Source organism: Mobula hypostoma, chromosome 2, assembly GCF_963921235.1.
Source record: "Mobula hypostoma chromosome 2, sMobHyp1.1, whole genome shotgun sequence".
Taxonomy (NCBI): Eukaryota; Metazoa; Chordata; class Chondrichthyes; order Myliobatiformes; family Myliobatidae; genus Mobula; species Mobula hypostoma.
This window is the reverse complement of record NC_086098.1, coordinates 56,737,857-56,755,313: the sequence shown is the minus strand read 5'-3', so window position 1 is coordinate 56,755,313 and position 17,457 is coordinate 56,737,857. Positions and strand designations below refer to the sequence as shown.

General features: G+C 40.7%; 2 protein-coding genes across 4 annotated transcripts in view; one reads left to right on the top strand and one right to left on the bottom strand.

Moving 5' to 3' along the window:
• nbas (NBAS subunit of NRZ tethering complex) overlaps nucleotides 1-12,761 on the bottom strand; it is a 322,014-nt gene extending 309,253 nt beyond the window's left edge. For 2 of the 3 annotated variants that reach the window (XM_063037332.1, XM_063037350.1), the window contains exons 1-3: nucleotides 12,626-12,761; nucleotides 2,002-2,050; nucleotides 133-169 (exon numbers count right to left, since the gene is read on the bottom strand). In XM_063037332.1, the coding sequence (XP_062893402.1) occupies nucleotides 133-169; nucleotides 2,002-2,050; nucleotides 12,626-12,700 (161 nt within the window). In that variant the 5' untranslated portion in view covers nucleotides 12,701-12,761. The remainder of the gene's footprint in view (nucleotides 1-132; nucleotides 170-2,001; nucleotides 2,051-12,625) is intronic. The other variant, XM_063037341.1, reaches the window with a different exon arrangement.
• A 38-nt stretch (nucleotides 12,762-12,799) lies between these two features.
• ddx1 (DEAD (Asp-Glu-Ala-Asp) box helicase 1) overlaps nucleotides 12,800-17,457 on the top strand; it is a 42,785-nt gene continuing 38,127 nt past the window's right edge. The window contains exons 1-5 of the mRNA XM_063037363.1: nucleotides 12,800-13,009; nucleotides 15,210-15,261; nucleotides 16,557-16,620; nucleotides 16,771-16,800; nucleotides 16,978-17,077. Of these exons, the coding sequence (XP_062893433.1) occupies nucleotides 12,994-13,009; nucleotides 15,210-15,261; nucleotides 16,557-16,620; nucleotides 16,771-16,800; nucleotides 16,978-17,077 (262 nt within the window). The 5' untranslated portion in view covers nucleotides 12,800-12,993. The remainder of the gene's footprint in view (nucleotides 13,010-15,209; nucleotides 15,262-16,556; nucleotides 16,621-16,770; nucleotides 16,801-16,977; nucleotides 17,078-17,457) is intronic.

Below are 17,457 nucleotides of genomic sequence, written 5' to 3'. Positions count from 1 at the left end.
GGCTCTCTGTGATTCTGTTTCTAATACCTTCAGTATAATAATCAATAATATTACTAAAATAGCTGAAACAGAATCAACCACCTAATGCCTCAAAGGAGGAGAAAATGCAAGGAAATGAACAGCTATAGTTACCTGTGTCCAACATATTGAAGTATAAACTTGAAGGGAGCTAAAAAGAAAGAAAATAGTGTTAATAATGCTGACTGAATTTATTCATTAAGCTAAACAGTTAAAATTGAAGGGTAGGAGTACTGTATTACTTTTGTAACTGCAAAGCTAATGCACCAAGTCATTTACGTGATCACTATCATCATTAATAATAAAGATAGCAAGTTCACACCTGAAAAAGTACTTGACCATCACAAACGTGTGATATCTTTTCACAAGCAAGTGCCTTTCATTACAGGATACAAAAGTATACTAGTTGTTTAGCACAGATACCAAAAGGTGATAGAAAAATTAACTATAATGAGCAAGATGATAAAAGATCCAGAAATCATGATCTATGAACAGCAGCTGCTATTTACTTACATGAACATTTGTGGGAGAATATATGTACATGAATGGATATTTTTTAAATGCCAACTGGAAAGGAAAAAATAGCCAGAATACTAATGTGAACTCATCAGCAATACAATGCTGTAGTATCCATCGCATCTGTCCAATTAAACATCTGATGTGAAAGAAAGCACCTCAAACAATGTAACACAGCCTCTGTTATGCACTAGAACCACAGCCTACATTTGTGCTCAATGTTTGGACAGTGACGTAAACACACAATCTTCCAGCTCAAATGTAGTAATATTACTAATTGATTCACAAGTTGAAAACAACTTCCTTAGAAAATGATACAACAAAACCCAGTGGAAATAGAACCAAAAAAAGGTTCCAAAAATAACATTAACTTTCACTGCAGAACAAAAATTCTAAATTCTGCTTCAAAGATTAGAAAGGTATCGAATGTGTAAAATTCTCAGTTTGGCGGATTTATGTTTCTTCTATTATGAAAGCATTTCTGTTGCTAATATAACAATCTTAAATAACCAGACTCATATGTATTATTACATCTTGTGTTAGAGTGAGTTTTTTGGGTAGATGATTCGTTTACACTTAAATGACTTTGGCTGCCAGACTTCTATTTGACAAAGTACTGTGGATTGAGTCCACAACAATGTGCTTCCTAAAAACGGTGTGAATACCAGATGCTTCTGGTGCCGTAGTTTGACCAGATGCTGTAGTTTCGAAGACAGTATTATCTATACTTTATAAATATTAATTGTCTTCTATGTTAGCATGTAAAATGCCAGTACTGTGGATTTAACTTGCATTCCTAAAGGCTGTGGATACCAATTCAGACATGTTGGCGTTGGAAGGAAAGGATGAAGTCAGGTGTGATGTTTGTATGTAGCTTCAAAAGGAAGCATTGTCTATAACTTTTTAAGTAGCGATTGCCTTTGTGTTTAGCATATAAATATTGAGCCCACATTGGGCTAGCAGACCTTTCTACCGAAAGCGTCTCCGTCCATATGATGCCTGCTGTACCTTGTTGTGTAAAGAAGCTGCTTTGTATCTACCAGTGACTTTGTCTCTCCGGTGATTTCAACCACGCTACAACATCTTGTAACAGTCTTTTCCCCAGGGGACAGCAAAACTAGGGTAAGGGAGTAAGGGGGGAAAGCTCTAAAGGGACCCGAGGGCAACTTCTTTATGCAGAGAGTGGTAAGTTATGGAACACGCTGCCAGGGAAAGTGGTTGGTGCAAGCACAGTAATATCATTTAAGACGCACATGGACAGATACATGGTGGAGTGCAATTTAGAAGGATATAGGGTGAACAAAAAAATTGGGAGTAGCTTGGTGGGCACTATGGCCGGTATGGGCCAAAGAACCTGTATCTGTGCTAAATTGCTCGATGATTCTAAAAGCTCATCTTCTGTAAAACTGGGTTTAACGTTTACTCCAGACTGACAAATACACCTCGCAGATTTCAAACATGACTCACCAGAAATAGTCTTTGCAATAACAGATCCACGTTCTCGATTGTTTCTGGGCTGCAAACAAATAAAACAAGGCAAATTCCAGATTAGAGTCAAATGATGTCCTTGGATACACGGTTCAAAAATTCTGCTAATTTAGTGGTGTATTACATCAAACATCAACACAAATCAACCATTAGGCAAAATTCTTGAAAGGAGTCCAATCATTAACTATTCCCATATGTCAATCCATGACCTCCTCTTCTGTCGTGATGAGGCCTCACTCAGCTTGGAGAGCCAACACCATATATTCCATCTGGGTAGCCTCCAAGCTGCTGGCATGAACATGGATTTCTCTAACTTCCAGTAACGGCCCCACTCCTCCTCCTTCACCATTCGTCATTCCCTTTTCGCTCTTTCACTTTATCTCCTTGCCTGCCCACCGCCTCCCTCTCGTACTCCTCCTCCTTTTCTTTCTTCCATAGCCTTCTGTCCTTTCCGATCAGACTCCCCCTTCCCCAGTCCTGTATCTCTTTCATCAATCAACCTCCGGCTCTTTATTTCATCCCTCCCCCTCCCAGTTTCATCTAGTGTTTCTCCATCTCCTTCCCTCTAACTTTAAAATAAGACCATAAGATATAGGAGCAGAAGTAGGCCATTCGGCCCATCAAGTCTGCTCTGCCATTCAATCATGGACTGATCCAATTCTTCCAGTCATCCCCACTCCCCTGCTTTCAGCCCATACCCTTTGATGCCCTGGCTAATGAAGAACCTATCTATCTCTGCCTTAAATACACCCCATGACTTCGCATCCACAGCCGCTCGTGGCAACAAATTCGACAGATTTACCACCCTCTGACTAAAGTAATTTCTCTGCATCTCAGTTCGAAAAGGATGTCATTCAATCCTGAAGTGATGCCCTCTTGTCCTAGAATCTCCTACCATGGGAAATAACTTTGCCATATCTAATCTGTTCAGGCTTTTTAACATTCAGAATGTTTCTATGAGATCCCCCTCATTCTCCTGAACTCCAGGGAATACAGCCCAAGGGCTGCCAGACATTCCTCATATGGTAACCCTTTCATTCCTGGAATCATTATCGTGAATCTTCTCTGAACCGTCTCCAATGTCAGTTTATCCTTTCTAAAATAAGGAGCCCAAAACTGCACACAATACTCCAATCTACTCATCCTTTTTTTTTGCAAATCCTGCCTAAGGGTCTCAGCCCAAAACATCAACTGTTCTTTTTCCCATAAATGCTGCCTGGCCTGCAGACTTCCTCCAGCATTTTGTGTGTGTTGAAAGTTTTCTAGTACAGGTGCACATTCCTTTATCCGAAATTCTGAAATCCAAAGAGCTCTGAAAACCGAAGTTTTTTTCGCCAACAGCTGACATCACCCAGGTGTGACATGGCAGCACTAGCAGAGGCTGCCAGACGTCAGTTGTGGCTCAGCACTCGCACTGGTTACATGTGCATTTGCTGTTCGCTGATATTTTGCGTTCACTGTTGACTTTGTGTTTAATTTCACTGTGAAAATGTCAAAAAGTGCTGCAGATACCCCTATGGGTAACAATGAGAAAAAGAGAAGGAAGCATCTATCATTATCAATAACACAGAAAGTGGAATTATTGCAGAAGCTTGATCGTGGTGTGTCTGTGCAGCGTCTTACCGAAGAAAATAGTGTCACATTTGATAAAGTGTTGTAAAAATAAAACTTCAGTGTAGACGGTTACATACTGACATTGACAGAAGATTGACCAACAGGAAACCGAGCACACACACAAAGATAGGTCGGAAAGTCATACACGGGTTACACAAGTGATAATAGAAGAGCTTAAGCCCACTCAGTTAAGTCTGATAAAATGAAGGATCATGGGAGAAGGATAAAATTGTCTAAATTAGCATAAAAAATAAAAACTAATGGTGAGATTGAAGTACTCTGAAATGTAGTCTGAGTACATGCTTTGTAAATGCTAACTTGCTGATACAACCCGTAATTAGGAATGACATAACTGAATTTATTGGTTAGTGAAATCAATATACAAATGGAATAAACAAGAGATTCTGCAAATGCTGGAAATCGAGCAACACACACACACACACACACACACACACACAGGAATTCAGCAGGTCAGGCAGCATTTATGGAAATTACTAAACAGTTGACATTTCAGGCCAAGGCTTGAAGGGGGAAAATGATAGAATAAAAGTTTGTGGGGTGGAGGGGGGTTAAGGAAAAGGACAAGCTAGAAGGTGAAGATGAAGCCAGGTGAGTGAGAGAGGAAAGATGAAGTAAGAGGCTGGGAGGTGATAGGTGGAAAAGGCAAAAGGCTGGAGAAGAAGGAGTCTGATAGGAGCGGAGAGTGAACCATGGGATAAAGTAAAGGAGCTGAGGCACTGGGGAAGGTGATAGGCAGGTGAGGAGAAGAGGTACGAGGCCAAAGTGAGGACTAGAAGAGGGATGGAGAAATCAATGTCCATGCCATCAGGTCAGAGACTATCTAGATTGTACTTGAGTTGTTACTCTTCTACCCTGTGAGTGACCTCATCACGGCAGAACATGAGGCCACAGAATACATCATCTGCAAATCTGTTGGCATCATGTTCCCATTGCAGCCTCCTCTACACTGGTGCCTGCCCGTTCACCTCCTCCCTCATTTCCATTGATGGCTCAAGCAGTCCTTCCAAATGAAGCAACACTTCACCTGTTTGGTTTCTCTACAGTATCTGGTGCTATCGATGCAGCCTCTTCTACATTGGCCAGACTCAATGTAAATTGGGGTAAAGTGGAATTTCTTGAAGTCCAACCAATTTAATTCCTATCCCCATTCCTGTTCCAATGTCATAACAAGGCCTTCTGCCACAATAAGGTCACTCTCAGGGTGGAGGAGCAACACCTCATATTTGTCTACGTAGCCTCCAACCTGGAGGTATGAACATAGATTTCTCCTTTCAGTAACTTTTGCCCCTCCACTCTTCTTTGTTTCCTTTCTCTGGCCTCTTCCCTCTTCTAATCTGCCTATCAGCTCCCCCTGGTGCCCCTTCTCCTTCCCTTTCTCCGATGGCCCAATCTCCTACCCTATGAGATTCCTCTATCTCAGGTCCTTCAGCTTTTCCACCTACCAATTCCCTACTTCTTACCTCATCCCACTCACCTGGCATCACCTATCACCTTCTAACTTGTCCTCCTCTCCCTTCCCCCACCTTTCTATTCTGGCACCAGCCCCTTTCCTTCCCAGTCCTGATAAGGATCTCGGCTTGCAACATCGATTGTTTATACATTGCCATAGATGCTGCCTGGCCAGCTGAGTTCCTCCAGCAGTTTTTGTGCATTGATACAAATGGAATGTTTTATTTCAGTTACATAGGACACTAGTGAGACCACAGCTGGAGTTAGGTATGCAATATATCAAGATGGATTTTAACGCAACGGCAACAGTTCAGACATTTACTGTTGTTGCGGGGGATAGTATGTTTTATTATGAGGAAAGGTTGAACAAGATCACCTTGTACATACTTGAGTTTAGATGGGAAAGGGGAAATGTTTGGGGAAAAAATGGTACAGAGGGGACATAACAAGATGGGTGTAAGGGAAAGTTGGAATTATTCAAAATTAAAGTGTCACCAATTTACAGCAGATTAAAGTTTCTGGGGGTGGGGGACTGCATAGTTAAAACTACCGTCAGATCAGCCATGAGCTTATGAAATGTGCCATATACGTGAGGAATCTTCTATTCATATTTGAATGCAATATATAAAACCCCGACTACGCCAAGGCCAATGGAAACACTACAAGACTGCAAATGCTGGAATTTAAAATAAACAATCTGTAGGAATCTATTGCCAATTGATTTCCTCACATAGATGTTGCTTGATCTGCTGAGATCTTCCAGAAATTTGTTTATAAGTTAAAGTCAAGTTTATTGTCATATGCAAGAATACTCGTATGTATTACTGCGATGAATAGCTTTCTTGTTTACTTGAAAAACTAACCATTTCACTTGTGAAGTAACCTTTGGGATGTTGAAATGTTGGAGAAACAGTTTTTGATGGACTGCAAACTAAGGTCTCTCTTTGGGGGCTTTACTTTTGCTTTCATGGTGGGTGGTGGGAATGCTGATGCTTTATTCTGGAATAATTTGTGGGAGGGGGAGGGTCGATGCCATTTGCTCCAGCTTGTGCTTGGGAGAGGGTTCAAGGGGCGTTGAGGTTCTTATGTTTCCTTCGTCGTTCATTTTTGGGAGACCTTCTCCTGTTTCGAGGATGTCTGTGGAGAGTAAGAATTTCAGGTTGTATATTGTATAGATTCACTGATATTAAGTGGAACAACTGAACTATTGAACCTTTCATACTCTCCTGCCTAACGCTTTTCAGAAGTCGAAATACATTACTTTCACTGGCTACCTTAAGGCAATGAATTAAATTAAGACATGTTAGGTTTTAAGACATCGGTGAAGTTCAACCAGGTTAAGGAAATTTGTGATGGAGAAGGACAAAGATTAATGATCTGACTAAAGAAAACTGGCAAATCATCATCTAGATGAGAAAATCTGCAGATGCTGGAAATTCAAGCCACACACACACGCAAAATGCTGGAAGAACTCAGGAGGACAGACAGCATCTATGGAAAATTAATTTGGAACTTAATCTGAACATGTATGTACAGTGTAGGCATTTCTAATTCACAGCTGAGTAATGGAAGGACACAAGGGCTGTTGCTCCTGAAACATTAGAATTTTGTAGCCAACAGGACACAAAAATAAATATGGTGTTACCATATACATCTAGGATAATTAATAGGTTTCAATAGGTACATTTAATGTCAGAGAAATATATACAATATACATAGTGAAATGTTTTTTCTTCGTGAACAATTAATTTTTTTTCTTTTAAAGAAAAGACTTCTGTTAAGTGTTGCTGCTGACTCTGTTGAGCCAAAACTCCAACAGCATAGTTATTGATATGGATACTTCATCCCTGCTAATTAAATCTAGATAGATACAAGTCACACAATTTTCAGCAAGACATATCGGTAATTGACACTACAGTTCTCTATTTCATTGGAGCTGGGGTCTACAAATTGTAAAAAAAAGTCTTCATTTTGTATAAACATCATGTCCTGTATGTCAGCTTTTTTGTATTATTTCCTATGCAGGTTGGTTTTAATTCCTATTTGAAACACAGTGGAAGACATTCATCGCCATCCACTCTTTATTTCCCCTTGAAAAAGCAATATCTGTGAGTTGTAAATTTTTGGTAATACTGGTAAACATTTTGTAGATATATTTCAAAGTATTATGTTTCAGTTTATCGTTACATCATAAGTTGACTCTTGTTTACACGGCATAGTTAAAGAGTGTTGTGTGTGTATTATCTTGGTTAACACGGGTTTTGAGAATAATCGACTATTAATACTATCTAAGCATGCAACAATTCTGTATTGAATTTAATATGTATTTTACTTAACTCTCTACAGTTTCAGTGAAGAGATCTTTTTAAAATCCCTGAAGAAAGCTTCTGCCTTGGGTGATTTTTGAGAAGTTATTTACAGTTGCAAGAAAAAGTTTGCGAACTCTTTGCAATTACCTGGTTTTCTGTATTAATTACTCATAAAACGTGGTCTGATCTTCATTTAAGTCACAATAATAGACAAACACAATCTCCCTAAACTAATAACACACAAACAATTGCACTTCTTCTCGTCAATACTGAATACACCATTTAAACAATCTCAGTCCAGGTTCAAAAAAGTATGTGGACCTCTGGGGTAAAGCCTTCTACAAAAGCTATTTGGAGTCAGGTGTTCCAATCAATGAGATGTTTGTAGAGATACCCTGCCCAATAAAGACACACAAAGTCAGGTCACGGACAGAGCCTGCCTCAATCAAAACAACTTTTAGAGGACCTTAGAACAAGAATTGTAGAGATGTATGAAGCTGGAAAAGGCTACATAAGCATTTCTAAAGACCTGAGTGTTCATCAGTCCATGGTGAAAAAGAATCCAAGGATAACAGCAAAAAATATCCTGCAGAAATCTTTAGAACTTGCTGAAGTCTCTGTTCATGAGTCCACTATAAGACTGAACAAGAATGGTGTTCATCAAAGAACACTATGGAGGAAACCACTGCTTTCCAATTTAAAAAATGCTGCACGTCTCAACTTTGCAAAAGATCACCTGGATGTTCCACAACACTTCTGGGACAATGTTTTGTGGACAGATGAGACAAAAGTTGAACTTCTCTGCAGCAATACACATTGTTATGTTTGGAGGAAAAAGGGCACTGCACACCAAAACTTCATCCCAACAGTGAAACATGGTGGAAGGAACATCATGGTTTGTAGCTGCTTTGCTGCCTCAGGCCCTGAACAGCTTGCAATCATTGAGGGAACAATGAATTCAAAACTGTATCAAGAGATTTTACAGAAGGTGGTCAGGGTAGCGGTCTGTCATCTGAAGCTTAATAGAAATTGGATGGCGCAACAAGACAATAATCCAAAACACAAGAGTAAATCACAACAAAATGGTTTAAAAAGAAGAAAATTTATGTTTTGGAATGGCCAAGTCAGAGTCCAAACCTTAACTCAATTGACATGCTGTGGCCTGAAGAGTGCTGTTCATGCAAGGTATCCCAGAAATATTGATGAACTGAAATAGTTTTGTATGGAAGAATGGTCTAAAATTCCTCCTCGCCATTGTGCAAGTCTGATCAGCAGCTACAGTTTGATGGAGATTCGACCAATTATTAAATACAAGGATTTGCATATTTTTGCAGCGTGGACTGTGAATGATTAAACAACGTGTTCAATAAAGACATGAAAAGTACAATTGTTTGTGTTATTAGTTTGTCTATTATCGTGACTTAGGTGAAGATCAGACCACATTTTGAGTAATTAATGCAGAAAACCAAGTAATTGCAAAGGGTTCACAAACTTTGTCTTGCAGCTGTAGCTTGCTGCATAGCTGTGTTCAGACACACAGTGAAGGCAGTAGAGAAAGGGTGCAAGGGCCGAGAAAAAGTAACTATAAACATATACTGCAGTTTCACCAGGGTACAATATTGTATAACAAATCTATTCTGGTTAAATAGTTCAGTTTGCACATTTCACTTGGCTACTGGTTGCTATTTCAATAAATGGTTCTTAATCTTAAATTTTCCATGTTTATATTAATAATGAAGTGGATCCGAGAAGCAACGATACACAATCTCTTCTTCACCCTCCACCGAGCTCCTTGTCCCTGACGCTCCCCATCCCCCAGCGTTATTCTGTTGTCTCCCTTATCTCCTCCATCCTACCCTATCATCTCCTCCCAAGGAGCTCTCTGTCCTCTCCCCAGCAACTTTTCCCCTTATGCCAATGACACCACAGGATACTTTGCAATAAGAACCATCCTATCTGAATGCATAACAGCATGGGATAACAACTGCTCTGCACATAACTGCAAAAAACTGTGGACACATCTTGGAAACCAGCCACCCTTCCACAGACTTTATCTGCATGCACTGGCCACTTGGTTGTTAATGCAAATATCTAATCAGCCAATCATGTGGCAGCAACTCAATGCATAAAAGCATGCGGACATGGTCAAGAGGTTCAGTTGTTGTTCAGACCAAACATCACAATGGGGAAGAAAAGTGATTCAAGTGATTTTTATTGTGGAATGATTGTTGGTGCTAGACAATTTGGTATAAGAAACTGCTGATCTCCTGGGATTTTCATGCACAAATCTCTCAAGTTTACAGAGAATGGTGTAAATAAAAACAAAAAAAAAATCCAGTGAGAGACAGTCTGTGGGTGAAAATGCCTTCTTAATCGAAGAGGTCAGAGGAGAATGGTTCAAGTTGAAAAGAAGGTGACAGTAACTCAAATAACCACATATTACAACAGTGCTGTGCAGAAGAGCATCTCTGAATGAACAACATGTCAAACCCTCAAGTCAATGGGCTACAGCAGAAGAAAATCATGACCATTCATTCACTCTGTGGCCACTTTATTAGGTACAGGAAGTAGTTCTCACTGCCGCTAAGAAGCGGCCAGCACAATTAAAGAGCCCACCCACATCAGGCATTCTCTGAAACTTCAATGTGCAAAGTAAACTTATTTATCAAAGTACATATACGTCACCACATACAACCCTGAGATTCATTTTCTTGCAGACATTCACAGTAGAAGAAATACAATGGAATCAAAGCCTGACAAGTAACCAATGTGTAATAGGAAACAAATTGTGCAAATACAAAAAGAAAAACATAATAATAAATATGAGCTGTAGAGCCATTGATTGTGAATTCATAGATTGCGTTCAGTGATCAGTTCAGTGAGTGAAATTATCCAGGCTGAGCTTGATGTTTGAAGGGAAATAACTGTTCCTGAACCTGGTAGTGTGAGACCCAAGGCTCCTGTACCTACTTCCCAATTGCAGCAGCGAGAAGAGAGCATAGCCTATGTGGTAGGGGTCTTTGATAATCGATGCTTTCTTGTGGCAGCGCTCCTTGGATATACTTAATGGCATGGAAAGCTTTTCCTGTGATAGACAGGGCTGTACCCATGACTTTTTGTTAGCTTTTCCGTTCTTGGGCATTGGAGTTTGCATACCCGGTCACGATGCAACCAGTCAGGGTACTCTCAGGTGTACATCTATAAAGTTTGTTAAAGTTTTGTTAAACTTCTAAGAAAGCAGAGGCACTTGTGCTGATCCCAAGATAGATACTCTGATATGAAGTGATAAGGCATTTAAAGTTACTGACCCTCTTCGCGTCTGATCCCTTAATGAGCACAGGCTCATGGACCCATTGTTTCATCCTCCTGTAGTCAATAATCACCTATCTGGTTTTGCTGACATTGAGTGAAAAGTTGTGTGGTGGCACCATTCAACCGGATTTTCAATCTCCCTCCTATATGTTGATACATCACTACCTTCAATTCTGCCTATGACAGAGGTGTAGTCAGCAAACTTGAATATGGCATTTGGAGCTGTACTTAGCCTCACGGTCTTAACTGTAAAGCAAGTAGATCGGGGAGTTCAGCACACAGCTTTGTGGTGCACCTGTGCTGATGGTGTTGCCAATCTGTACTGACTGGGTCTGCAAAAGAGGAAATCAAGGATCCAGTTGCACAGGATGGTATCGAGGCCTAGAACTTGAGTTTCAAGGGGATGCAATGTTGAATGCTGAGCTGTAGCCAGTGATGAATATCCTGATGAATGCATCTGCAGTGTCCAGGTGTTGCATTGTTGATTGAAGAGGCAATAAATTAGTATCTGCTGTTGACCAATTGTGACCGTAGGCAAATTGAAGTTAATTCAAGTCACTCCTCAGGCAGGAGTAATCAGCCTCTAAAAGCACTTCATCACAGACAGTAATTGCTATAACAGTCGGCAAGATCTACTTTATGAAGTCCTTCAGTTAGTTACAAGAATTGCAAATCAGGGAGGTCAGGTAAAATTTCTATGGGTTCCAGCACATGTAGGGGTGAAGGGGAATGAGAGGGTGGATGAGTTAAAGAGGGCGTTAAAGAAAGAAAATGTGGAAATGCACATTAGTATCAGTAAAGTAGAGGTTAAGTGTGTAATCTGGGAAAAAGTCAACCGAATGTGGCAAGAAAGATGGGACAGGGAGGGGAAAGGGAGGCATTTATATCAAATACAAAAGAGTGTTGCAGTTACTAGGGTAGGTAATGGAAACAGAAGAGAGGAAATTGTGTGGATTAGGTTAAGGCTGGGACATTGTGCACTAAACAAAACATTGAAAATGATAGGGAAACACCAGACAGGATTGTGTGAGGAATGTCAGGAAGAGGAGTCAGTAGAACATGTAGTTCTGTGTTGCAGGAAGTATGGGATACAGAGAGAGATGATGAGAAATAAATTAAGGGAGTTGGGGATGCAGGAATTCACATTAAAAGGGTTGCTGGGCATGGGTGAGAGAGCACAAGTCCGGGTATTTTTAGTGTTTTTAAGGGGTACAGGGGTTTTTTATAGAATATGACGAATAAACAGGAATAGGATACTAGGATGGTCAAAGATGGGAGGGTGAAGTGTAGGTGTGTGTGTGTGTGTGTGTATATATATATATTATATATATATATATATATATACATACACACACGCACACACAAACCTACATATATACGCGTGTGCGTGCGTGCGCGCGCGAGATTGGGTGAAGGGATTTGGAATGTATGTCTAGTGCACATTCTGGAGCAGAGGGTGGCGGTAATGCACCATTAAGCTGGATGCCAACCACCGTAAAACAAGATACAGACAGTAATTGCTATTGGACGAACTCTGCAGGTGTTAACACTTTGTTCTACATTCTGTTACTGTCTCACCTTGCACCATCTCAATGTAGTGTGCAACGATTTGATCTACATTAACGGATGCAAGACACGCTGTATCTCGATACATACAGTATAACAATAATAAACCAATTCCAACCCACAGCACCTTTCCTCCAACCCCACCCCAGTAAAGCCATTTATCTTCTCCGTACACTAATAATCCTCATTCACCATCCTCCCCAATTCCCTGTCAAGACCCAGGCCCTCCATCCACAACACCGCTCTTCCAACCCCTGCCCATTCTTCTCCCCTCCCCATGAACCACAACACTCCACACTACCACCCTCCCTGGTCCCTAGTCGTGTCCTCACCAGCGCCTCACTTTCCTGTAACCATTCGCAGTGCACCAGCAGATCGTACAAGATGTTCTCCTCCTCAGTCGCCATCGTCAGCACCGGAAGTGGTGCGGGGAACCTCCAACGGTGTTACACCGGAGAAATCGCCCATACATCCGTTACGGAACGACTCCGTACTCGTTTCAAACAGAATCCGGTTTGGTATAATCGGACTCGGTGCCAGGCCGCTCCTGCTCCGCTGTTGTTCGACAACTCCGGTTCAGTTCCCGACAGTCCGGTTGATCTCCACGGGAACAGAAAAAGTTACCGGATTTTTTAAGGAGCTGTGCAGACGCTGTGGGCGGAGCCCAGTGCAACTTCCGCAGGCAGAGCAAGCGGTGAGGATGGCGGCGTTTGCAGGTGAGGTGCCGCGTCAGCGTGAGGCTTGGGCTCTGCAGCCAGGATCTGGCTCGGCAGCAGGGGGTCTGGAGAGCCGGAGACGCCGAAACCCGGCCCAGGGGTGCCGGGCCCCGGTCTCGAAAAACCTGAGCTCGGCACCATCTCATAAGGCCGCCCAGACCCCACTGATAACAACTTGCTTTAAAATGAATCGTCGTGCATTTTCCACTCGCCTTGGCTCCGTTATCTGGCACACCATGGGTAATGGAGGAGGGCGGTACCGGAGTGAGAGTCCGGCTCTGCGCCTGGACTTCTTATCCACTCCAGCATGGCGACGCATTAATTTCGTGAAGCGGGAGAGGATGGGGATAATCTCGCCCATAACTTCACCATCCCCCAGTTAGAGCGCAAAGCGAGTTATTATTCTCAAACGATGGTGCTGTTTTAATGTTTCTTGTCAAACTAAGTTGCTCATTTTAGACCTAAGCTGAAACTTTGGTCCCATATCAAGCAGACACGATGGTTGGATGGCCTGATTCTGCGCTTATGTTTTACGGTCTTATCCGTGCTATCACAGCAAATAATTTCTACCTCTATGATACAAGAAAGAAACAAATCGGCTTTCATGCACAACTGAACTGTCGTGAGTGACTTGAGTTTGCCCTGAATTCAAGCATTCGACTGTCCTTCAAAGTACTGCAAGAAGTGTCTTAACAATGGAAGCTGCTGAATAAATGTAAATTGGTTCTGCGTTGTGACCTTTGCCAGGGTGCCGACAAGGTCTGACATTGACCCACTTCCTCTTCATGATCTTTGGAATCTGGGTAAAAATAATATAAGTCCTCATGATTAACAAGCACTATGACTTGCCATTAGATAACCAAAATGTCGATACCTCTAGGCCACTTATGGATGTGATGACATTAAGTGCAATTTATCTTTTATTATTCCTCCCCTTCGTAGCCCATCCGTTATTTATCTTTTATTATTTCTCCCCTTCGTACCCCATCCGTTATTTATTCTCCCTCTGTCCCTCTCACTATACTCCTTGCCCATCCTCTGGGCTTCCCCCCTCCCCCTTTCTTTCTCCCTAGGCCTCCCGTCCATTCTTTGAACCTCTCGTATCCCTTTTGCCAATCAACATTCCAGCTCTTAGCTCCATCCCTTCCCCCTCCTGTCTTCTCTTATCATTTTGGATCTCCCCCTCCCCCTCCCACTTTCAAATCTCTTACTATCTCTTCTTTCAGTTAGCCCTGATGAAGGGTCTCGGCCCAAAACATCGGCTGTACCTCTTCCTATAGATGCTGCCCGGCCTGCTGCAATTTTGCTGCACTAGCAATTTTTGTGTTTCAGTTTGTCAAAGTAAACATGGCTTGCTTTTGATTTACTGCACCCTTGCAACTTAGGACTTTCCTCATCATCTACAGCAGCAAGCAGCAGAGTCATCAGCAAAACTACCAACGTCTGGTTCCAAGCTGCCTCCATTTCTGAGCACAACCTCGGCTATGTCCACACACCTGGCCTGCTTTCCAGACCCAGCCTCCAACTGCAAGTCCGGCCACACTCCTGATCTCTCCACTGGTTCTGGAGAGATCAGGACTGGGGTTAGATTTGTGTGCCTAGTCCATGCTATGGACATGGGTTCTGATTTCATATTGTCCATTAATATCTCACTGCGTACCAGCACACAAGATCAAATGGAATCTATCTTCCGTTAAACAGGATTCACTAAACATAAAGAGGAAAGACCTTGGCAGAAACACACGCATTATTTGCCAAGACTTAGCCATACATGGATAACTGCATGAGTAGGCAGATCAGTAAATAGGAACTCAGTGGAGATACAAAAACTTGTGGATGTGCTTCCAGTTCTGAAATGCCCCAGGGTTTTGAAGTGCCAGCATGTTAAAAGTTGCGGAGAAGCATAACAGAATTTAGTGTCTTTTTGAGCTTGCTGTTAACTGATAATCATTTTTCCCCCACTCATAAATGCACAAATAATGCCTTCAAATACTGGTGCACAGAGTACAAACCTGATATGTAACCTAACTGCTTATAAATGATTATATTGCATCAAATGCTGCGTCATTGATGTTTTGCTAATGCATCTTTTAAATTTATTTAGATACTGCAAACAGTTCTTAAACATGACTAATAATTAGAGAATGAAAATTTTATTTCCTTTTTAATATTATTTAAAATATATTGTTATCCTTTCTAGAGATGGGTGTTATGCCGGAAATTGCCCAGGCAGTAGAACAGATGGACTGGCTGTAAGTATGATTGCAAAATTCCTTTTGACTTGAAAAATATTCAACATGTATATACTGTAAGGCTTAAATGAATTTGCTCCGGTGAATTAGCAAGCTATTCAAACTTGCCTGGAAACTGAACAAGTACCGCAAAAAGTTAAGGGCAGCGCAACTAAGGATGTGGTCTGATCTTGATAAATAGATCTCTGATCCCCTTTTGAGTAGTTACTTTGCTTATAGAAGCAATGAAAACTCCAGCCTGGCACATACAACATGGATATAAAATGTGGGAGAATGGAACTGATGAGATTTCATTATTGGGAATGAGCAATTGGGCCGATTACCTCCATAATTGTTGTAATAAGTATGTGCAGAACTGGCAGTGGAGCCAAGTTTTATTGCCAGTTTAGAAAGAAGTACTTTTCATTAATTGTGTCCATCTTTTTATAGTATTGTCATTGGTTATTCAGTATCGCACATTCATTCTTAATAATCTATTGGCTTTCAGCCATCCTGTTACAATGTAGGAAAAAGACTGGAAAAATAATTTGCAAAGAAAAAACATTCACATTGGATAAGTTCCTCTCTTTACTAATGAAACATTAGTAATTTTGGAATTTAATGGGTGAAATTTATGAATTACATTGCAAAACTAGAGTTACATCTTAAAGTTTTACGAATTATTTTGGAAAACAAACTTTAACCACAATAGGAAAATATTTCTGATGACGTTGCAAAACAGTTGCATCCTCCTTTGTCCCATACCCATGCCTCCACCTCCCACCAAGTACTCACAAATATTAGGAATTTTGCAGTTCTACTTTATAAATACTGGCATTTGTCTTCTCATCACCCCTCCATTCAAAGTCTGCTAAATTATTTTTACTTCATTTATTTATTGAGATACAGTGTGGAATAGACCCTTCTGGCCCTCTAAATCACGCTGCCCAGCAATTCCCTGATTTAGTCCTAGCCTGATCATTAATTTACAATGACCAATTAACTTACCAACCTGTACATTTTTGGGCTGTGGGAGGAAGCTCACGGGGAGAACGTACAAACTCCTTACAAGGTAGTGGCTGGAAATGAACCCGGTATTATAAAGTATTAAATGAACCCTGTATTATAAAGTGTTGTGCTAACCACCATGCTACCGTGCTGCCCAGTGAAATGTTTATTCAACTATACTGCTTTAATGCTGTATTGCCTCTTTAGAGAGATCACTGCAATTACGTTGAGGTTTTTAAAGATAAAAATTGTATTTTACAATTGATTCCTCATCATTATTAACCACCTTGTATGTATGTTTTCATCAGTCTGCCAACAGATATCCAAGCTGAGTCCATCCCTTTGATTCTGGGTGGCGGTGATGTGCTTATGGTGAGTTGAATCTGTTTACTTATTATAAGAAATCAAGTATTTTCAAATTTATGTCATCAAATATTCTGACCAACTAGATTAAAATATATAATTCATATGAGATGGTTATTGATAGTTTAATTTAGATATTTTAATTTCTCATTAATACAGGCAGCAGAAACTGGCAGTGGCAAGACTGGCGTAAGTGTCGTGATTTTACTTGAAGTTGCATTTTTACATGTTTGCTCTGTAAATAAATGAGGCCATTATTATAAAGTGATCATTCTTTCTGTAAATCTGAACTCCAATAAATAAAATACGTGGTTAATCCTAATACAGAATTGCCATGTTGTTAATTAAAACAATGCTTACTTTTAGGCTTTCAGCATACCTGTTATACAGATTGTATATGAAACACTCAAGGACCACGAAGAAGGCAAGAAGGGGGGAAAATCATCTGTCAAGACCGGTGGTGCAGGTAGTGACACTAAATTGATTTGTGAGATGAACTCAGTCTCCAGAAAAGTAACTGTTCCAAACATTCAATTACATTTGCATAAAGCTGAATTGTGAACAATATTTTTAAATCAGAATGTGGCATTCCTTACTTGAATTATAATAGCACACTTTTTAAAATTCATTTAGCCTATTTTCGAAACATTGCTCTTACCTGTTGGAATTTAGTACATTTGAAGCTTATAAGAAATGTGTCCAAAGATAATCCTGAAAATTATTTAAAAGGACAAGAGGTTGCTTCACTAAATTGTCTGTTGGACGTTTTGAATATTTATGGAGATATAGAAGTGTATTTCATTTGGGCAAAAGATAACTTTCATTTTAAAATATTACCTGTTCGGA